The sequence below is a fragment of the Bos mutus genome, chromosome 25 (assembly GCF_027580195.1).
Source record: "Bos mutus isolate GX-2022 chromosome 25, NWIPB_WYAK_1.1, whole genome shotgun sequence".
NCBI classification, from domain to species: Eukaryota; Metazoa; Chordata; class Mammalia; order Artiodactyla; family Bovidae; genus Bos; species Bos mutus.
In genome coordinates, this window is record NC_091641.1 from 22,944,787 (window position 1) to 22,968,862 (window position 24,076).

General features: G+C 37.7%; 1 protein-coding gene across 1 annotated transcript; it reads right to left on the reverse strand.

Annotated features, from left to right (window-relative positions):
* Window positions 1-519: 519 nt before the first annotated feature.
* Window positions 520-13,526, reverse strand: ANKS4B (ankyrin repeat and sterile alpha motif domain containing 4B). The gene is made up of 2 exons (XM_070362195.1): window positions 12,744-13,526; window positions 520-3,448 (listed from the first exon to the last, which is right to left on the reverse strand). Exons 1-2 carry the CDS (start codon window positions 12,905-12,907, stop codon window positions 2,374-2,376), a joined length of 1,239 nt encoding a protein of 412 aa, XP_070218296.1. The 5' UTR covers window positions 12,908-13,526; the 3' UTR covers window positions 520-2,373.
* Window positions 13,527-24,076: the final 10,550 nt, after the last annotated feature.

Sequence of the window (24,076 nt, forward strand, 5' to 3'; positions counted from 1 at the left end):
GCAATAATCACTGATATAGAATTTACCCTTTAAGTGGAACAGGAATTACTCATAGAAAGGTAGATGAACCTATGGAGTCTGTAAGCTGGAATACTTTAATAAAAATATAAGGCAACCATTTGGGGGAAAAAATATCTAACAACGCATGCTAGCCTCATTATTTTATGTTATTCACTGTTATTACATAAAAGGATTATGTTTGCACCTTCCTTTTTTTAATTCAGCAATTTGAAGTTTTATGTGAGGTTTTAAAATCTACATGTTCTTCAAATTCACAGAATTCACATAAACTCCAATGGAATTGTCCTGGTGAGAGCTTCCAGTCCTGCTGGGCAAACATCCCCTTCCCATATTTCTGAGCAAATTGTGACCTCTCCAGTAGGGCAACATGGAAAAATTCCAATTAGAAACAATCAAATCCCATGAAGCAAGACTAAATCCTATAATGCTGAATTCCAGTAACATTTTTGCTGGCCTATCTTTTCTCATTTTTCCCCTTTCTATTTCCTATTCTGTCTTCCAAGTACCAAAGCTGGTTTCCAGCTCAAAATTCTTTGTACCACCCCCATGCCACTTCTCATTTGCTATAATACATCATCAAGCTTTCTATATTATTTTTAACCTCTGACAGTGATATACAAAGCTCTGCTGTAAAGCATCCTTTGTGATAACAGTAGAACTCTCCTAGTGGCTTATATTTCTCTTATATCCTAGCAGTGTATCATCAGGTAGATTCTGGCGTCTATTTGGAGAGAGTATCCTGGCCTCTACTTGGAGAGAGGATCCTGGCCTCTACAATAATGAAATACTAATACAGAAGGACTCAGACACTACTACTTTTTTTGAATGCCTTCTAAAATTGCTTTCGTGTACATTATTTCATGTACAATTGCAGTTTATTCCAGAACAATGCAATGTGATATTTATAAACATAATCCCATAGTGTTACATATTTATTCAGTGATGGACAACTTTCAGTCCATTGATTGAAGAAGAATGTGCCAGTTGTTCATCAGATTCAAGCATTTGTATCCTCCATGGTTCCTCTTGAAGTAACACAAACAGCTGTGAATAAGGAAGCATGCTGAAGCTATTTCTATGTTATACACGTAATCAGTGGTAAATTCCATTTAATGCATGTCTGCCTATAAAAATCCATTGAAGCTTTACTATTCAAGTAGGGTTTCATCTTGAATTTGAGATTACCATTCAAATAGCAGCAGCAGTGTTAATGTTGACAGTTTATATTGTAGAACCTGCATGTATTCAGATGTGCAGAAATGGTGATAGACAACAGTAAATAAGATATGTATATAATAACCATACAAAAATTCAACTTTTACAATTGAATTTTCTCAACAAAGAACCTAGATTTCTTTTTCCTTTTTTATGTTTCAGGAGGCACTTACACTTAGGAAAAAAATCATCTAACCATCTAAAAATCATCTAATCTTCTTTTCTGTATTTTTATTTTCCCCTCCCTGTCTCTCTTGTCTTAAGGACAATCTTATTCTGCTAGGACTGCTGTAACAAAATACCACAGACTGGTGGCTTAAACAACAGAACTTTATTTTCTTATAGCTCTGGAGGCTGGAAGTCCAAGATAAAAGCAATAAAAAGTTTGGTTTCTCCCGAGGCTTCCTTTTGTGGCTTTCAGATAGCTGTCTTCTTGCTCTATCTTCACATGGCGATGCAAGTACATCACCAGTGTGTCTACCTCTTCACAGCATGACTGGCGTTAGAATCCCTAGACTCAAGATCAGAAATTAAGCATAGAAATTTTGGAAGGACAAAATTTAGTCCATACAGGTACCGTACATTCTATTTCATCTCTCTCTCTACCTGACATTCTCTGTGTTCCCAAGTAGGAATGTTACAGACCCATTTCTATTACTTGTAAAGATGTAAACATCTACTGATTAGGGTTAGACACATTCAAGTTGGGCTCAAGCCACAGGCCAATGGAGGAATCTTAGTTTCCATCAACAGGTAAAGTCATGGAACTAAGGATCAGAAATTAGGCTAGTGTGATAGGAGACTATAGTTTTAAGTTCAAAGTTAGGAAATAAAGTCTTTTCTATTCTCTGTCATCCATTTAATCCTTTCTATATTCAAAAATATCAAAAAGATAATTGAAGAGAAATGTCATTTCCTTATTCCCATTTCTTACCTCCTTGAGTGGTTTATGTGAATTTAGGTACAGAGCATTTCTCAGAGTAGATTTTGGGCTTCTCTCTTAGGTGGACACCTCCAAAACCCTAGAAATCCAGTAGTCTGGTATTGGGTACAGAGTAGGTATTGCCTGGAATATCTCCAGTGAGCTACAGCATCACCCCCACCTCTACAGACTCACCCCATTGACCCAACACTCCATCAGAGGTTAGTGTCAACCAACTGCCCAGGCTGTTGTAGCACCTGCTTCCTTCTATTTATGGCATTAAGAACTTTCTTCCTGGGACCCAGCTGCATTTGTATGCTCTGAAGGTCCTCATCAGAGCAAAGCAGCAGAGCTTCCAGATCAATCTGCTCTCTCATGAAAATAGGAAGGAATTCTTCCAAGTAGTGGGACTGCAAGAACACTTCCAAGGGAGTAGCATCAACCACATCTTCCTCCCATTCCACTTCATCCTCATCCCAAGGCAGATCATCTTCATGGTGGTTTTCCTCTCCCTCTTCATCAGCCTCAGCTTCTCCTTGTCTCTGAAGCAATTCACTGGGCATTGTAAACCCCAGCTCCCTCCTGCTGTCTGAGATGTCTTCAGGGCTGAATATTCTATTCCTTCCAAAAACAACATTTCCTAGACCTGGACGGTTGAGAATGGATTCGTGTTGCATACAGCTGTCCCCCTTTTCAGAGAACTGGAGCTTCTCTATGAAGTCCCCTGAGAGTTCATCTTCCTCATCCTCTCTGAACACTTCCATCACATTCTTCTGTCCACTTCTGCTCTCATTCCCTAACTGCTCTGCTGTATCTTTGTTCTTCTTGAACTTAAGCTTGAGGGTATCTTTAATACCCTTAGACAGTGACCCAAATGTGTTAGAAGCAGAAGCATTTGGAAGGACTGACCTAGAGAAAGTTCCCTTGGAAGAAGAAAGAGTCCCAGATTCCTCCTTGCTGTATGTGCGGGCCATCTTATTTTGGTGCTTCTCCTGGAGCCTCTCACACTCTTTGATCTGCTTCTTGACATTCTTCTGAGCCTGCTCCTTCTGCCTGGTGACTTTCTTGGGGTTCATGATGTTCTGGGCAGTGGCAGCCTTATCCAGAAGAGCGACACATTCATTCTGCTCTCTGCTGGCAGCAGCATCCAGTGGAGACTGTAAGTCATTGTCCAGAGCAAAGATGTTGGCACCAAAGTTGATCAGGAATGAGACGCAGTGGGCATGACCATTGGAGGCTGCATAATGTAAAGGAGTATTTCCCCAGATGTCACATCTATTAGGATCCCCTCTAGAAGAGAAAATATAAACAACACATACTAATTTTTTCTCTGAAGATGAGGTCTAAGAAATAAAAAAATTAAAGAACAAAATGCAAGTTAATCTTGCCTTGACATTGTTATAAGATAACTTCAAAAGCCCAGATATGTCACATTTAGGCATCACATGGCCAGAAACAATCCATATCTACATTATATCTCATTTTTAGAAGCAAAAAAGCTTTCTAAGAAATTCCCCAAATGAGTAACTTTCGTGTCTCATTGGCCAGAATCAGATCACATACCTAGAAGAAAGGAAACAGAGCTACATTCTTTACCTAAGATCAATTAGATGTTTCCCCTAGATAGGATTACCCCATGCTATGCTGGTAAATGTTAACAACCATCTCATTAAGGGAAAGAATCAAACACTGATTTATATAGCATGTGCCAATTTCTGTGGTGTAAATGCACCACCACAACATATTTTAAGCACTAATATGACATTACTGGACACAGAATTTGGAAGAGAGACATAGTAGCAATTGATTAGAAATTATTCCCACCACATAGATATTCAATAGATGTGCACAATCTTAAGAGCAAAGATAATAGTAAAATGTGGTAAAATAATTAGAAAGCAATAAGTTTTGAGTATTACCTTTTAATATAATTTATTAAATTTAAGTTTATATAATTTTATTTTTAATAATGAATTGTTTATCTGATTCAGACTTCCTAAAACCTTAGCAATCATCTCTCCTGAGCTTGTTAGATAGAGCTGGCTCTGAAACCACATACTGTACCTTAAAGGATCAAGGTTGATAAGGTAGAAACATCAAGAACACCAAACCTCTTTCACAGAGTACCAGGGAAATCACAGATGTGGAAACAACTTGCAGAAAGTCCCTCCAACTGAGCATGAGCATCACACAGATGCCCTGAGGGACTCGAATGACTGATCGTGCACTCTGGATATCACAGGCTGAAAACCCATTACATATTACGGACTGGGCCCTTTCACCTCTAAAACTGCACATGTAACCCATGAGAGGCATGAAGGACTGTCCAGCCTTCACTCCTGAAACTTACATTGAAACTTACACTTACTTTCCATCATTTGTTTCTAAGCAGCCTCCCCCTCTTTTTCCTTATTTCCCATTCAAAAGCCAATCAAGGAGATGAATCTAAAGCAGTGCCTCTTGTCTCCTTGTTTTCCACCCTTCAATAAAGCATTTTCTCTCTGCAAAGACCATTGCCTTGGTCTTTCCATTGCACAGTGGGCAGCAAACCCACTTGCTCAGTTACAGTTCCAGCACATAACTGTTACCTCCTCTGAGTCACAGGTAAGGAAATAAATAACAACAAAACTGGTTTTCCAACAGCAAGAAAGAAAAGACGAATGGATGTTGGGCAGGAAGCAATGTCTAATACGACTAATATTTGTACAAAGGGTCTATTGATTCCTCACTTTACTTTCACGTAATAACAAATGGTTTGGGCTTCCCTAATGGCTCAGATATAAAAGAATCTGCCTATAATGCAGGAGACCCTGGTTTGATCCTTGGGTTGGGAAGATCCCCTGGAGAAGGGAATGGCTACCCACTCCAGTATTCTTGCCTGGAGAATTCCATGGATAGAGGAGCCTGGTGGGCTATAATCCATGGGGTTGCAGAGTCAGACATGACTGAGCAACTAACACTACAATGGTTTAAGGTAGAATTGGGGGCAATATTAGATAGCATTAAGGGTACATGGTAGGTAAAGAAGATTTGTGGAATGAATGTCTACTAGAATCCTGCCCCAGACTAAATCACCACCCCTTGCCCTTCTCCTGTGAGGCCTTAAGTTACGAACAAGCATAAATGAAAAGTAATAACTTACTGTTAACTATGGCTCTGACCCCCAAGCCACTGTTGAGAACTCTGATAATACAGGTACTAAAGGGCACCTTCCCTTGCCCTAGTCCAGACTCCAAAATCAGGATCTCTGCAACCTTTGGCCAGGCTAGCCCCATGGGATGGCAGGAGAGAGAGTCTAAGAAGGTGTTTTAACATTCCTGGTAAGCAGCAGGTGAAACAGGAGAAAAGGTTCATGCCCTTGCAACTGGCATGTTAATGCACTGTGATCCTTCTGTTTCTTGCTATTTAAAGTTTAGTCCGTAGACCAATAGCAGTAACATCACCTTCAAGTTTGTTGGAAATGCAGAATCTTGGACCTCATCCCAGACTTCCTGAATCAGAATCTGAAGTTTAACAAGATCCCCAGGTTAAGTTCACTGCAGGTTAAGACCTGCGCCAGTTAAGGTGACCCAACCAGTGTCCTGTAATTTAGTGAATCAGATTCGTATTATAATTCCTCCATGGGAAACTTTGGTTTCTTCATGCTTGTTTATTACAAAGCACTTACACATTCACTGCCCCCACCACCACTACCACCAATCACAATCTTTCTCTTAAAAAAGAAAAAGAAGAACAACTCTCAGAGGGGTAAATAAGACCAAGCACTCAGTTGATTTGCCCACCAGTTCACTGCAGTACACTTTGGATCAGGCCTGGCTGCATGTCTAATGGTCTCCAACACAATATGGTCTTACGTTAACTCACCTCAGCTTTACCTTTTATCTGCAATGAGGTCTCAAGTTCAACTTTTCTAGGACTCATTGTCCTCATCTATAAATTGAGGATAATATTATCTACTCATAGAACTATAATGTGAATAAAGTCAACATACATAAAGCATTACAAAAGTGCTTGGTACATAGTGAATACTCAATAAATTTTACCTGTTATCATTTCCTTTGACTCTAAACTCAAAATACTTAATTTCATATATTTTTTTCTCATACCCATCTGGTAAACTCCTGCAACACTACAATAACTCTTCTGGCCTTTCAACACTTATAATCTTAATTTGTCAAATACAGTCTGCCCTGTTTAGATAGTATGTCTCAGAGGGCAAAACCTGTGTCTTTTGTCCTTTGTATGGTATCTTCCATATCTCCTAGCAGATGTCTCAAACACAACCTAAAGAAGCCAAGATGTGATGTAAGTAACTTAATGGGGCCACGTGTTTTTTTTTTTTTTTTTTTTTCAACAAAGGAATAGTTAAGTTCAAGCTCCATCTAAAAGAACAGGCATTGTTCAGCTGTGGCTAATTGCTATCCTGAATAAAAGCAGACACAATATTGCCAGAGCTTCCATTTTCCAAACAAAACCAGAAATCCAGAATTTCAGGTGAAGCTTTTTGATTTTTAAATGTTGGCTTAACTTTAAGAGAAAATTACAGTGAGGTCCAAATTAAACATGCTCGTGGGCTGGATCCACATAAGGTGACAGTTGGCAACGTCCTTCTGAGAAGAGAGAACAGTGAGTGTAAGCAGATGCACATAGAGGTGACATTACATATCTGGGACACCAGAAATATACTCAGTGTGGCCAGAGATAGAGGAAGGGAAATAAGTTCAAAGAGGAAGGAGAGAAAATGAAATTGAATCTAAGGAAAGCAAGTATTAAATAACATGGTTCTGTTGCACAACCCTTTTCAAAAGGGGTCTAGTCAGTCTGCCTGATTTAGTTGTCTTGGATCAAAGCAGACCTCTTTCAACCTTAAAACAGTTGTGTATCTTAGGGAAGCACAGTACCCTCAAAGATGGAATTTCACTTTTCATTCATTTTAACCAAACACCACATTCAAAAGACTTCAAAGAGAGGTTGTAAAACATCTAAGACATTACTGCAAATATAAACATATGGGTTAAATTTGCCTGATATTAGATTGGATAAGTTAAAAAAGAAATTATTGAGAAGAGTGAGTTTGGGTGAGGATGTTACAAGTATTAAGAGGTTGGATTAAATCCACATGCTTCAGGTCATAAAACAGTGGAATTTTCCCCACCCAAGGGAACTTAAATGATCCTTCAAAAATAGGAAGAACATGAAGAAAACCTGAGGTGACCCTTAAAGATTGGTCCTTTCTTAAGAAACACAAAATTCCAAATTTAAAGATGAACCCGTCAGTAAGCTGATTCATGAGTTGCCCTGGAACATTTAACCTATTTCCACTTGCAGAAATTCTATTTACAGACAACTTTCCAAATTGATGTACTACTTAAATTAAAATTTTTTCTATTGACAATTTGGGAGTTGTTCTTCACTCTGTCTTTCAATCTCTGGTGTCCTTCACATTTTTTGATAGAACCATTACACACACCTGTCCAGTTATTCAAAAACTCATCCCCCTCATTTGTTGATCTGAATCCAATATTGATGCCATATTGTTTCTGTGGTCTAAATTCATAAAATTTTTATTTGATTTTTTTTCTATCCTTTTTTTTATTCCCAAAAGAGAAACTCAATGAAAAGACTTTAAGTAATCATATTTTGTCCTTGCTTTTTAGTAGATTAGTACATTTTGGAAACAATTCGTAAACCTGGATTTTTATTATTATTGCAAAATAGGCAATTTTCTTATATTAAATTACTCTGAGCATCTGTTCCATTTCCATTTCTCCTTTTGAAGTTGATTTGATTTTTTCTGGTGTTGTTCTCAGAGAAAAAAAATCACTTTTTCAAAAAATGTTTTTCTACATAAGAAGGAATATTTAGACTCATTAGTGATCAAATAAATGCAATTGAAAGTAATACACCACCATCTGTTTGCCTATCAGATAGGCAACAAATAAAAAGAATAATAATATTCAGTTTTGGCAGGAGTGTGAGGAAGTGAAGGAGGAAGCATAGTGGTTCAAATTTCCTGGCACAGTATGTGCGAAAGACTGTAAAACATAGTGCTCCTTTGAATCAACAATTCTGCTAAGGAATTTATCCTGAGGAAGTATCAGACACTTGTGCAAAGATGGGTCATCAAGGATGCTCATTCCATCTTATACAAACACTGGGTTCAAATTAAATGTCATGAACAAATAACTGATTAAATAAATTGTAATGAAACTATAAAGCAGGATACCATATAGCCACTGAAAATCATGTCATGGATCTCTCCTTTTAACTGCAGATGGTCAATAATGTATTATTAAATAATTAGAAGAATAATCTAGAAGAGTTTGTATACTGTGATTGCCTTTTTAAAAGGGCTGAACATAGGTACATTTAAGTTTATGTTCTTAAAGGGAAACATCTGAAGGAATATATACCCAAATGTTAATGACTGTGAGAATTCATGTGATTTTTGATTTATTAAGTATATTTTCCAATATGACATGAAATGTTACAAGAATTTTGTATTCCTTTGAGAATCAGAAAGGAAAAAAATTATTTTCATTTTAGAAAATGAAACAAAAATACTTTAAAAAACCTATGCATGTTTTTTTTTTATTAAATTCATTTTTATTTTTCAGAAGAATGTCACACTCTTAAACAATGTTGAATGAATTCTAACATCTTTCCATTAAAATCAGGGGAGCTTACCGCTGAAAAGCTCATGTTTCACTTGTTTACTTTTATTTACTTTTTTAAATTTAAATTTATTTATTTTAATTGGAGGCTAATTACTTTACAATATTGTATTGATTCTGCCACACATCAACATGAATCTGCCACGGGTGTACACATGTTCCCCATCCTGAACCCCACTCCCACCTCCCTCCCCGTACCATCCCTCCGGTCAAAGCAAAATTAAATTCTGTATAACTGAGGCCATCTTCCCAATGTAAGACATGTAATTATTGCTTTCCATCTTTAAAAGTAAAAAAGGAAGAAAAACAGTTTTTAACAAAGCAAGAGTTTGGATATTATTGCTTGCCACATGATCCATAGTTCAATCAGGTAGTAACAGAAAGACACTAAAATCATCAGACTGCAGTAGACCTCATTAACAGGTTAACATCTAAATTCAATTTTTGTTTGGTTTTACTTTTTAGCCCCCTTAAATGTAATGGGCATTTTGTTCTCACACAAGTGCTTAAAGATTGGCTATGATCAAAATCTGCGTGCCATGCAGGAGACCCAGTTTTGATCCCTGAGTTGGGAAGATCCCCTGGAGAAGGAAATGGCAACTCACTCCAGTATTCTTGCCTGGAGAATTCTATGGACACAGGAGCCTGGTGGGGTACAGCCTATGGGGTCGCAAGAAGTCAGCCACAACTGAGTGAATAGCACACACATGCAATGATCAAAATGGGTGGTGACCTGTGAAAACCCTTATAAGACATTTTTATAAGTTTATACCAGGCCAACTTAACAGATCTTAAGTGCTTCTGGAGAGAAGGAAAAAAATCTGGGATGTATTAGTACTGATCCAGAAGACAAGAGTCGAGAAGGAAGGACTAACCAGGGTTAGAATGTTCATGCTCATAATCAGTTTTTAATAAATACCAAACAATGGACTGGATTTTGACATTATATTGAGAGAAATTACCATGCCAAATAAATACATAAAGAGTGGATTATATAACAAAATGCTTAGGGACAAATGACTAGCCATTTGGAGAAGACATAGTTAGATCACACTCTCAAATCTTAAATCAAAGAAATAAAATATGAGTTATTTAAAATAAAAAAAGAAACTAAAGTACTAAAGAAAATATCTGTCAATATTTAGGCATGACCTCAAAGTTGGAATTACATAGTAAAATTGATAGACTTAAGTACATTAATATATATATTTAAATTTATATTTTCACTGATATTAAATATCTGATGTCAAAAATATGAATTATGATTTGTGAAAATATTTGGAAACACGGTGACAAAAGGCTGATATTCTAACTTTAAAAAAATCAATGAGAAATGTTGAAGACTCCTATATATAAGTAGGGCAAGGTTATAAATACTTAGCTCACAAAAGTGGAAATACAATGACTTTAAAATATAAAAAAATTTTCAATCCTGCCAGTAACCAAAGAACATTAATATATTGTGCATTGATATATCATTTTGAACCTACAATGTTGACAGAAATGGGTGCTCACTTTCTGAAAAGCAATTTGTCAATAGACACCAAAAAAGTCTTTAAATGGTATATGTGCCAACCGATCCAGAAATTTCACTTTGAAGAATTTGTTCTCAAGAAAATATGAGCAAAGATTTATGTACAAGGATAATTATCACAGCACTATTTAAACCATGGGAAACAAGTTAGTTGTCCAAAAGAGAGATTGACTAAGAAATATATTTATATACTATATTCATTAACTAGAATACTAAGAAGTTCCTGAAAGTTAAACTGTAAAAGAATATATGCTGACATGGAAAAAATGTTTATGATATATTGAGTCATAAAAAACAAAACAAAACAAAACTGCATACCACACAAAAAGTGTTTACTTAGTATATTATTTCATGTATATGTACAAATAGGCATGTACAATTATTTATATATAATATGTATATTTTAATATATGTGTGCATATATTTGTGGGTTCTATATATATTTTATACACACTATATATATGACATAACAGGATATTTTATTCTTTATAATCTGTGTGCATATATATAGTTTAATTTGGGGGGCTTAGTTTATGTTAATTTTGTCATAAGTAAAGACCATAGAACAATTTGTATAAGAAAATATTTCAGGCTTAGAAAGAGAGAGAGAGAGAGCAAGGAGAACATCTAGGCCCTCTCATTTAAATTGGACCTTAAAATGGGAAAGGGTTTTCAGCACTGGTTGTGAAATTGTAACTGACATCTTGTACTTCCTGCAGAGGTGATATAAGAAAGTTTGGGAGAAGAGGAAAGATGATACAGGGTTACAATCTGGAAGAGTTTAGCTGAAAGGGTCGAGGCAGAGGGTGATGTCTGTAAATCGTGGAAAATGGAAGTTAAAAGGAATGAAGTACAGCAACTCCACTCACTTCCTCATTTATAGTCTTCAACTCAGGAACTCTCTCTACCTTCGGTTCTTCTAACTCCTTAAAGTGCCTCTCACTTCAATAAAGGATGCCAACAGCCAACATCCTGTCAAAGCTCAAACTTGATCCTCCTCTTCCTTCTGCCCACTCAACGTTCGGTCAATTATAACCAATTCTACATCCAAATTGCCATCTATCCCCATCTCTCTGTTCCCACTGCCACTTTTCTAATCCAGTTTGCCCCTCATCTCAACCATCAAAACAGTCCCTGAACATTTTTTTAACTGCTATACAACTGCCTGAGGAAAATTTTGTAAACAAAAATCTACCAGGTGGCTCCCTTGCGCAAACCCACCACAGTGCCTTTCCGTGCCCTTGGGAAAAAGTTCAATTCCTTAAAAGAGTCTACAAGACTCTTGTGTCTGGTCTCCTCGCTTACAACTTGGCCTCTCCCCACTCAAGCCATCTCCAGCCATACTTGACCCCTTCAGGGCCTAGAATACAGTGCTCTTCCTCAGGAGAAACACTTTTCCTTCCACCTTCATCTGGCCAACTGCTTATAGTTCAAACTCCAGTTTACATGCTCAAGAAAACCTTCCCTCACTACCTAGATTGGGATACCTGTCTTATTTATTTAGTGTTCTCTCTTTACCCCTTTATAACACATTCATGACATTTCCTCTCTCGGATCTGATCACCATATGAAGATGGGAAGAATCATATTTCTCTTGTTGATCTAGCAAAATGGCTGACACAGAGCAGATATAGGTATTAATAAATACATACGTTATATATTAATATGTATAAATTCACTTGCCTCCTTTACTCACATTGTCTTTTTTTCTTTCTTTAGTCTTCTTGGAGTTATAGTTGTCAATGGTGACTAGCCCCTTCAGCAACAAGTAGGAGACAGGAGCTAGCTAATATCTGCTTTAGAACTTGAAGGGAGAGTATATGTACATGTATGTATTTGACAGCCAGAGTGGTAATTAAGATAGGCTGAAGGTCCCTTTTATAGCTTATAAAGCCAGAAATTTCATCTAAGAACCATGAGCTTGCACTTAGATTGAGTATTTTTTTTTAAGGCTACGAAATTTTAATGGCACAGATGAAAAAAAAAAAAACAACACATCATTTGTTCCAATTATACTTGACGTCTTAAAACCAGGTAGATCACTGATCTTTTTTAAAGAGTCAAGCATTTACATGTCATGGAAAGGAGTTTTAAAGCCACAGAATTCAAATATCTTACCCTCAAGGGAAATAATAGTGACTTAGAGTTCAGGATTTCTGTGTATGTGGCTCATAAGGGATCAGCCACCCCATGGTGCCAGTTCTCAGTGTGGAAAGAGAATTTATCGCTGGGAAATTTTCTCATTTCCTCTAGAAAGACAATTTTTACACAGACTAGAATGAGAGCAAAGTATTTTCACTAATTCCCTGCCTCTTGCTCCTGTCTACAAAATCTTCCCATAAACAGTTTCCAGTCAAAACCATTGGGTTAAACTTACCCTCTGCTGCAGATTATTTCTAGGGCTTCCAAGTTCCCATGGTAGGCTGCTAGGAGTGTGGGAGTCATGCCATCTTCATCAGAAAGATTCAGATCTCTCTTGGTAGCCTCTTTCAGAAGTTCCAGGTAGCTATCACTAGCAGCTTGATGATAGCGAGTGGACATTTTTCTGCTCTCCGAAGCTTTGCCAAATATCACTCTCCAGGCGGAACAGGATGTCAGTGAAGCAGCCTTCTTATAAAGCTGGTTAATCAGTGACAAGGAACAGTGTCAGCCCAGGGCAAAGCTCACTCCAGCCTCCCTCCGTGGAAAGCAGCCAGAAAGATTCATGGCACTGAACTTAGACCTTCTCTCTCTGGAATGGCCATGACATTGAAAATTGAGGACTGCTGTGTTCATCTTGAATGTCTTAAAAGAGACACATTTTTCTTGTCTCTTAACAAGTTTTGAATATAATATTGGTCATCTAGGCACAGAATGAAGAAAATAATTTCAAAACAACTCAGAACTAGGCTAGCTCATTGGAGCAGTCCATTTTTCTAAAGTGTTGTATTGAGGTATAATTTACACATTATGAAATTCATCCATTTTAAGTGCAAAATTCAATGATTGTTACTAAATTTCGAGTTGTGTAATTGTCACCATGAAACCAAGCAGGCCCCTGTAGGAACTTGCCAGAGACAGACCCTCTCCTTACCAGTCCACTACCTCTTGTTTGCAGAAAAGCTGTAGCCTTTCAGGCCCTTTCCAAGTTCTAAAGAGCAAATTTAATCAGAGAAGTGAGAAAAGGTAGAAACAAAGAAAAAGTCAAGCAAAACAAAATAATAATTGTTTAGCCATAAAACAAAGTCAAGGGCATTAATTCCTCCTTAATGCTGATAGATCATATCCTAAACAACATGCTTGAGCTATTTTGCAGACACTGAACCCCTCACCCGGAGAAGGCAATGGCACCCCACTCCAGTCTCTTGCCTGGAAAATCCCATGGACGGAGGAGCCTGGTGGGCTGCAGTCCATGGGGTCACTAAGGGTCAGACATGACTAAGCGACTTCACTTTCACTTTTTACTTTCACGCATTGGAGAAGGAAATGGCAACCCACTCCAGTGTTCTTGCCTGGAGAATCCCAGGGACAGAGGAGCCTGGTGGGCTGCCGTCTATGGGGTCGCACAGAGTCGGACACGACTGAAGTGACTTAGCAGCAGCAGCAGCAGAACCCCTCACCAGGTGGAAAAAGTTAACTACATGCTGACCATCAACACATAGACTCCAAACCAGCTGGAACCAGAAGGTTGATGACTGAGATTTTCAAAATATCACCCTGTTACTTCACCAATAACCAATCAAGAACTGTGGATAAGCTGGTCACACAGCCTGTGACCCTTTTCCTCACATTGTCCTTAAAAACCCTTCCCTGAAAGCCACTGGTGAGTTTGGGTCTTTCAAGTAAAAGTTTTTGCTTGGCACCCTGCAATAAATGCTGCATTTTCCTTCACCACAGCCTAGTGTCAGTAGATTGGCTTTGCCACACAGACAGTGAGCAGACCCAACTTCTGTTTGGTAACAACCATAATCCAGTTTTATAACATATCTGTAACCCCTCAAATATCCCTCATGCTAATTTGTAATCACTCCTCTTTCTCATTCCTAGCCTCAGGAAACCACAAATCTGTTTTCTGTCTCTACAGATTTGCTATTTGTAGGTATTTCATGTAAATGGAATCATACAATATATAGCCTTTTGTAGCTTCCAATAAATTTTTGAGGTGCATGCATTTTACAGCATGTAACATTATTTCCTTCCCTTTTATTTCTGAATAGCATTCCACTATACTAATACACCAAATTTTCTTTATTCTTTCAACAGTTGATAGACATTTGAATTGTCTCCACATTTTGTTTTTATGAATACTGCTACCATGATTGTACAAGTTTTTGTGTGGACATATACTTTCACATATCTAAGGTATAAATCAACAAATGGAATTTCTCAATTATATGGCAATTTATATTTAACTTTTTAAGAAATTAACAAACTTTTCCAAAGTGACTGTATAGATTTTCATTTCCATCAGCAATGTTTGAAACTGTTCAGTTCAGTCACTCAGTCGTGTCTGACTCTTTGTGACCCCATGGACTGCAGCACATCAGGCTTCCCTGTCCATCACCAACTCCTGGAGCTTGCGCAAACTCATGTGCATGAAGTCAGTGATGCCATTCAACCATCTCATCCTCCATCGTCCCCTTCTCCTCCTGCCTTCAATCTTTCCCAGCCTCAGGGTCTTTTCAAATGAGTCAGTTCTTTACATCAAGGGGCCAAAGTATTAGAGCTACAGCTTTAGCATCAGTCCTTCCAATGAATAATCAGGATTGATTTCCTTTAGGATTGACTGGTTTGATCACCTTGCAGTCCAAGAGACTCCCAAGAGTCTTCTCCAACACCACAGTTCAAAAGCATCAATTCTTCGGCACTCAGCTTTCTTTATGGTCCAACTCTCACATCTATACATGACTACTGGAAAAACCATAGCTTTGACTATACAGACATTTGTCAGCAAAGTATGTCTGCTTTTTAATATGCTGTTGAGGTTGGTCATAACTTTTCTTCAAAGGAGCCGGTATCTTTTAATTTCATGGCAGCAGTCACCATCTGCAGTGATTTTGGAGCCCAAGAAAATAAAATGTGTCACTGTTTTCTTTGTTTCCCCATCTATTTGCCATGAAGTGATAAAACTGGATGCCATGATCTTCGATTTTTGAATGTTGAGTTTTAAGACAGCTTTTTTGCTCTCCTCTTTCACTTTCATCAGGAGGCTTTTGAGTTCCTCTTCACTTTCTGCCATAAGGGTAGTGTCATCTGCATATCTGAGGTTATTGATATTTCTCCCAGCAATCTTGATCCCAGCTTGTGCTTCATCCAACCTGGCATTTTGCATGATGTACTCTGCATATAAGTTAAGTAAGCAGGGTGACAATATACAGCCTTGACATGCTCCTTTCCCAATTTGAAACCATGTTGTTCCATGTTTGGTTCTAACTATTGCTTCTTGACCTGCATGCAGATTTCTCAGGAGGCAGGTAAGGTGGTCTGGTAATCCCATCTCTTGAAGAATTTCCCACAATTTGTTGTGATCTACGCAGTCAAAGGCTTTGGTGTATGAGACTGTTGCTGCTGCTGCTGCTAAGTCGCTTCAGTCATGTCCAACCCTGTGCAACCCCATAGACGGCAGCCCAGACTGTTAGGGAAATTGAAATGGAGAAAGTCTTGTTCAGTCTTCAGAAGCAGGAGAGCAGGCTTCTGACCTTGCTGCTGACCTGCCTGTACACTACTCAGACTCCGTGCCTGTCTGCAAGCATAGAAAGCCAGGTAGCCCTTTAGATAAGAAAGTAAGTGGCTCTTGGAATTCTTTTTTTTTTTTATTTTATTTTTAAACTTTACAATATTGTATTAGTTTTGCCAAATATCGAAATGAATCCGCCACAGGTATACCTGTGTTCCCCATCCTGAACCCTCCTCCCTCCTCCCTCCCCATACCCTCTCTCTGGGTCGTCCCAGTGCACCAGCCCCAAGCATCCAGTATCGTGCATCGAACCTGGACTGGCGACTCGTTTCATACATAATATTATACATGTTTCAATGCCATTCTCCCAAATCTCCCCACCCTCTCCCTCTCCCACAGAGTCCATAAGACTGATCTATACATCAGTGTCTCTTTTGCTATCTCGTACACAGGGTTATTGTTACCATCTTTCTAAATTCCATACATATGCGTTAGTATACTGTATTGGTGTTTTTCTTTCTGGCTTACTTCACTCTGTATAATAGGTTCCAGTTTCATCCACCTCATTAGAACTGATTCAAATGTATTCTTTTTAATGGCTGAGTAATACTCCATTGTGTATATGTACCACAGCTTGCTTATCCATTCATCTGCTGATGGACATCTAGGTTGCTTCCATGTCCTGGCTATTATAAACAGTGCTGCAATGAACATTGGGGTACACGTGTCTCTTTCCCTTCTGGTTTCCTCGGTGTGTATGCCCAGCAGTGGGATTGCTGGATCATAAGGCAGTTCTATTGCCAGTTTTTAAGGAATCTCCACACTGTTCTCCATAGTGGCTGTACTAGTTTGCATTCCCACCAACAGTGTAAGAGGGTTCCCTTTTCTCCACACCCTCTCAAGCATTTATTGCTTGTAGACTTTTGGATCGCAGCCATTCTGACTGGCGTGAAATGGTACCTCATAGTGGTTTTGATTTGCATTTCTCTGATAATGAGTGATGTTGAGCATCTTTGCATGTGTTTGTTAGCCATCTGAAGACCAGAAACTATAAAACTCCTAGAGGAGAACATAGGTAAAACACTCTCCGACATACATCACAGCAGGATCCTCTATGACCCACCTCCCAGAATATTGGAAATAAAAGCAAAAATAAACAAATGGGACCTAATTAAACTTAAAAGCTTCTGCACAACAAAGGAAACTATTAGCAAGGTGAAAAGGCAGCCTTCAGAATGGGAGAAAATAATAGCAAATGAAGCAACTGACAAACAACTAATCTCAAAAATATACAAGCAACTGCTACAGCTCAACTCCAGAAAAATAAATGACCCAATCAAAAAATGGACCAAAGAACTAAATAGACATTTCTCCAAAGAAGACATACAGATGGCTCTTGGAATTCTTGAGCCCCTGGAGGTCTGGTCAACCACATGGGGTCTAAAGAAACCCTTTGACTCACAAGATAAATAGCACTGTAAAAAGGTTAAAGTAAAACAGGAACTGCATTTTAGTATGCAAACTGATGATGATATCAGTTTGCAACCTGGGATTATAAGCAGGAGCCCCCGAAAATGCAATCTGAAATGTCACCAGTGAGTGGATACACTGCCCAAGGTCATTTCCGAACTGGGACTCCACCTTGCTGTTTACGAGGGACTTCCCAGTGCTGTTTAATTCTGGATGTTGGTCTGTGCGATTTGGTGATGTATGTGCTATTAATTCTCTCTATTGTTTCTATTGCTTTTATTTTAATGACTGTATATTGAAGTTAAGTCAAATAATCTACAAAAATTCAAATTGTTCATTTGTGTGTAATGAATGGTTTCTTTTGTTAACAAATCCTTTGAATCTAAAATGAAAGTAAAACTTTTGGCAAAACAGAGGTTGTAAGCCTTTTCATATCCTTGCAGCCTTTATTATTTGCCTTTTCATTTAAAGTTATCTTAGTGGATGTGAAGTGGTACCACTGTTGTTTAAATTTTTTTTTCCTAATGAGTAACAATGTCGATAATGTTTTAAGTGCTTATTAGCTATTTTACATTAAAAAAATTTTTTATTAGGTTGTCTTATTATTATTGAATTATAAGAGTTCTTTATACGTCCTAGATAAAAATCCTTTATCAGATATTTTGAACTTAATGAAAATGAAAACAAACATTTCAACATTTACAGGACACAATTAAAACAGAACTGGGAGAACTTTACAGTTTTTAATGCTTATGTTACTAATAGAAAAGAAGAAAAATCTGAAATCATTAACTTAAACTTTAGCCTTATGGAAAGAAGGAAAAGAACAGAAAAATTAGTGTAAATAAAGAACACAATATAAAATGAAAACATGGTTCAAATTGATCTGTAATCAAAGTAAATGTAAACAGAGCAAATTCACCAGTTAGAAGACTCAGCCATGTCTTATTTGTAATAGACACACTTAAAATATACAATAGCAACAACAACAAAAAGTGAAAGCAAAAAAGGAAAAGCTATATCAAGAAAATACTAACAACAAATTGGTATAGCTATATTTGTATCAGACAAAAATGTAGTTTAAGCCAAACAATTACCAAGGATAAAGAGATAGTGATGAAAAATTTATCAAGAAAATATGATAGTTCTAAACTTGTATGTACCAAGTAATATAGCCTCAAAATAGAAAAAACAAATATTAATAGAATTTAAAGAGAAAGAACAAATCTGCTATCATAGCAAGAGATTTTAACACACTCCCTTAATATTATATATCAATCAGACTTAAGATTAGGAAAGGTATGAAAAATTTGAATACAGTTAAAAAGCTTTATATAACAAGCCTATATAGAACACTGTATTCAATAGAAAATGCATGTTCTTTAAAAGCACACTGAGAATATTTGTAACATTCTGTTATATAAAATAGAACCTAATAGAACCCATGCAGGCCTCAATAAACATCAAATAGTAGGTTTCATGTAGCTCAAATTCTCTGAAGACATTGCAATAAAATTAGAACCCATCATCCTTACACAACTGATTAACTGTTTATATGTTTTTGTGATATAACTTTTGGATCATTATCATCATCTTGCATTGTATTTTTTCCTCTCTTTAATGCACTATAAATATTTCCCACATTGTTACAAAATAATATGCTGGGATAATAGTTCATGGTATTGATGTGAGGGAGGTATATACTTGAAGTCTGTAGCTGTTTATTCCTCATCTATTTTTGTTTAAGTCTTTATTCTGCTGCTGCTAAATCACTTCAGTCGTGTCTGACTCTGTGCGACCCCAGAGATGGCAGCCCACCAGGCTCCCCGTCCCTGGGATTCTCCAAGCAAGAACACTAGAGTGGGTTGCCATTTCCTCCTCCAATGCAAGAAAGTGAAAAGTGAAAGTGAAGTCGCTCAGTCGTGTCCGATTCTTAGTGACCCCATGGACTGCAGCCTACCAGGCTCCTCCATCCATGGATTTTCCAGGCAAGAGTACTGGAGTGGGGCCTTTATTCTAAGATAAATTAAAACCCACACTGAAAAAGCAAAAGCTTTCATCTGCAAATCCTTACAATAGTTAGCTTTAAAGGTCAATATTTTTTCTTTTTTTGGTTTCTATGAGAACAGTGGAAGCTGTAGAAGCAAATCCTTATTTATTTGCTTTTTAAAAAAAGGAATCTTTTTTATCCTAGAAAAAGTGAAATATCCAAACATGACTGTGGACCCTTTCAGAACAGATAACATTGTTTCTCTATCATTTTTGCCTGAGCCACTGAAATTTAAACACAAGTGCATTCATTAATGTACTCTAAAATAGAAAATCATATGTAACCTGAGAAAGGGCTTCTCAAAGATAAACGGATTAATAGAATGCTCTGTTCTACTATACAGTATCGCGTTCTATTCTATTCTACAGTAATAGAATGCTAAGTGCCAATCACAGAAGGAGTCTGCTGACAGATAAAGATCATGATGGTGATAATAATGATAAGGATGATGAGAAGAGGAGAAGAATAAGAATTAGGGTAGAAGCAAAGGAAAAGGAAGCTGGAGCAATTATAAAGGAGAGGAATAAGGACTGCAAATGGAAGACAAAGAGGAGAAAGAAGAGTTTCTCGACTCCAGTAGTACTTATGACTTGGACTTAAACTCTTCCTATGAAATGGTAAAAAACTGAGATACACACACACACACTCACACACTCACACACTCATCTATATATTTGTTGTTGTTGTTTAGTCGCTCAGTCATGTCCAACTCTTTGCAACTCCATGGATTATAGCCTGCCAGGCCCTTTTTCCGTGGGATTTCTCAGGCAAGAATACTGGTGTGGGTTGCCATTTCCTTCTCCAGGGGATCTTCCTGACCCAGGGATATAACTTGGTTTTCCTGCATTAGCAAGTGTATTCTTTACCACTGAGCCCACCACCTATATATATAGGCTTCCCTTGGCACCCTTTGGCATTTCCCTAAGAAAACTTCCTAGAGAAAATTGGATGGGGAGGGAGAGGGAAAGCAGAAATAAATCTTTCTGAACTTGAAACTCCTCTTTACCTCATTCCTTAAAGAGGAGGTTGAGAGAGTTGAACTTGGAGCTAGATAGAGTCCATATGGTCTAATGTAAGTTATTCCATCTATTTGAGTCTCTATTTCTTTGTGGATAAAGTTGGAGGAAATTTTTCATGATCCTATCATCAATTCCTTATGAGGGGTTGGATAATTGTGTGGCAATTGTGACTTTTGACTATATTTTTCTTATGGAAATAAGTGTTTGTGTCTGTTCCAACAGTAGGCTGCTATTCTCTAGGAAGGTCAGAGAAGACCTGCCATACATACAGAGATTTTGAGGATTAGGCTTAAGTGGTGATGACCATTCCTTGTATTGTTCTTCTAACTGGCTAGTTAAGGCTCTCATCAACCTTCCTGTTGCAACAAACCCTGCTACCCACATCTCCCTATACTCCTGCAGTATTAGTATAACTTTAGTGAAACATCCTGCAAGTGACTTCTGTGTCACTGGTTGCTGCTTAGATTCAGAGGCGTAGGCTCTATTTCCTTCTTTGTTTTTCTAAAACTCCGGAAACTCAACCTATTACCAGGATCCCCAAGAATGTAATTCTGAGAGCCCTTCTGCCTAGATACCACTTCTTTTTGCCAAAGACTCATAAGAAAACAGGGTTAACGAGCTTCCAGAGACAGCATTTGCAGAGATTCTCTCACCAATGGGTCTCCTTTTCCCCACAGAGCAATGCCGTTTTCAACTCTTCATTGTTGTGTTTATAATTTTGTGACCTCTCTTGTTTAATAGCAGCTACCTGATAGCTGAGTGGTCTGAACAGGAGTCCCATGTACTATGAAAGCAATCCTGGCCAAGTAGCCTTTGGATGGAGGATTTATTCAGGACTCTGATCTATCTATATAAGAGAGTTGTATATGATCCTTTGCTCAGGGAGAGGAAAAGAAGAGATAAAGACTAGTGCTAGATAATACTTCCAGTCCACCCCAAGAAAAACCATGCCAGCAAAGTGGAAAACAATCTTCTCCTTTGTTCTGAAAAACCATTCACTGCTCTTTGGGAAAGAAATTCAACAGCTTGTGCAACCCATGTTTTTATTAATGAGATTGCCCCCTGAACCACAAGGGAAATGGCTTTCAAAAGCACACATTGTTTGCTCTTCAAAGCTATTCACATCTAATTACAGAGGAAATTCCCTTGTCTGGTAGGGAAGCACAATTTTTATGTAGTAAGGAAAATGAAAAGATCCAAGCAGAAAATTTACTTTTAACAAGATTACTTCGTCTAATGAGTATCTGATTATAAATTCTATTGAAAATAAAAGCAATAACAGAAAGTAAATGAAAATAAAGGGGATTACAAAAGCCCTGTTGTTATCCAGAAAGCTTAGATGAATCAGGCCCGGGCAGAACCAGGCATCGTTAACACACAACTATATGTGCTGAATTGGTTTATGATAAATGTATCTGTTGCAGTAGAGACATTTTCATATGGATTATTAAGAAATGTCACTTACATATGTATTTTTTCTCTTCATCACAGTGCTAAAACTGTTCAACCAATTTGATGTGGACTTTTTCTATCAAAGAGATTTCAACAACCCTGCTTTTCATTTAAACTCATAGGTAACTCAAAGTACAGAGCAACTTTCTTTCCCACACTGCAGATCATTGGTGGTGTTTTCCTTTGAAACATTGTTAAACACAAACATGAAGCAATCAAAAGAACCATTGTCTTCCCCTTTGCTTTTTCTTCAAATGAAAGCATTTATGAAAATATTTAGGTGGATAAATGGAGTATTGAAATTATAATGTCCCTGAAGTATTGATGGGGTTTAATTTATTCACATAAGTTTCAAGACATTCAAAGTCCTATGTTTTTTTTTTTTTGCCAGAAAAACAGACAGAGCTGTTATTGTACCATCTGGTCTGCATGAGGCATATCTTGGCATCCCTTAACTGCACATTTTATAAATGCTAAACTCCAGATGGCAATACATTGTAACAGTGGAGAGCTTTATAAAGGTTTCCAAAAAACAAATTCTTTAAAATGTGAATATTAGATACTCTAAGCAGGGGCTATGAATTTAAATTTCATACTTGGATTAACTGACTGTTAGCTGGACAAATTTCCTTTTATCTTATGCCTTTTCCCTTTCCTAATTAATTGCGGTTTTAAGAATTGAAAAGCTCAATCAACATAAATCATATGGCCTGATTCCTCACCCAAAGTTTAAGTTCTATAAAAACTTCAGAAACAGGGACCATTGGGAAACCTACATTAGCTGCCATTTTGTTTCAAGATAGCAGGATTATGACATAGGGGAGGTGTGTTATAGCACTCTTCAAGCAGATTATCAAATACCATTAAAACCATTTCTCAAAGCTGATATTTGGACTGGGAAGACAGGAAAATGTGAATGTTGAGCATTGTACTGAAATAAAGCCAGAGTACAGTAATGGTTAAGAATGTAGATTCTTAAGTCATAAAGGAAACTCTTCATTTTCTTAAGTTTTTTTCTCTTTCATCTGCATGTTTCTTTTCAAAAATAAGAACAACTGGGATCTGGAGTTTTCATCATCCTGTACCCAAGTGGCTCAGTGATAAAGAACACCTGCCAAGCAGGAGACACAGGTTTGATCCCTGGGTCGGAAAGATTCCCTGGAGAAGAAAACGGCAACCCACTCCAATATTATTGCCTTGGAAATTTCATGAACAGAGGAGCATTGTGGGCTACAGTCCATGGGATCGCAAAAGAGTCGTACACAACTTACCAACTAAATAACAACAACATACCTTACAACACAGTAAAAAGAACATATATCTCATAGTCACACAGAGTTTTATTTCAGTCTGAGAGTTTATAGTGGTTCTCTAAGGCTGCCACCTGATGTGAACAGTCAAGTCATTGGAAAAGACCTGATGCTGGGAAAGATTGAAGGCAAAAGGAGAAGAGGGTGACAGAGGATAAAATGGTTGGTTAGTATCACCAATTCAAAGGACATAAGTTTGAGCAAACTCCAGGAGATAGGGAGGGACAGGGAGGTCTGGCGTGCTGCAGTCCATGGGGTCACAAAGAGTTGGACACAACTTAGCAACAACAACAACAACAAAGGCTGCTAAAAATAGTATCTCAAACTCGGTGGCTTAAACATCAGAATTTTTTTCTTAGAGTTCTGGAAGATAGAAATCTGAGATCAAAGTGCTGGCAGAACTGGTTTCTTCTGAGGGCAATGAGGGAAAGATTTGTCCCAGGCCTCTGTCCTTGACTTATAAAAGGTCATCTTCCCCATATCTTCACGTTGTCTTCCCTCTGTATATGTCTATGCCCAAATTCCTTCTTCTCATAAGGACACAAATTATATTGTATTAGGGCCTACCCTAAAGACCTCATTTTAACTTAATCATCTCTGTAAAGACCCTAGTTCCAAATATAATCACATTCTGAGGTACCTAGGCTTTTTTGGAGGGGGGCAGGGGAGCTTCAACTTTAATTCTTGTCATTTTCATTTGTATGAAATATCTTTTTCCATCCCTTACTTTCAATCTATTTGTGTCCTTGGCCT

Excerpts from the sequence above, each read along its gene's own strand:
- ANKS4B (XM_070362195.1), bottom strand. The coding sequence starts at position 12,907 with ATGTCCACTCGCTATCATCAAGCTGCTAGTGATAGCTACCTGGAACTT. Across the intron at positions 3,449-12,743 it reads GAAATAATCTGCAGCAGAGG|AGGGGATCCTAATAGATGTG; the intron begins GTAAGTTTAACC and ends TTTCTCTTCTAG.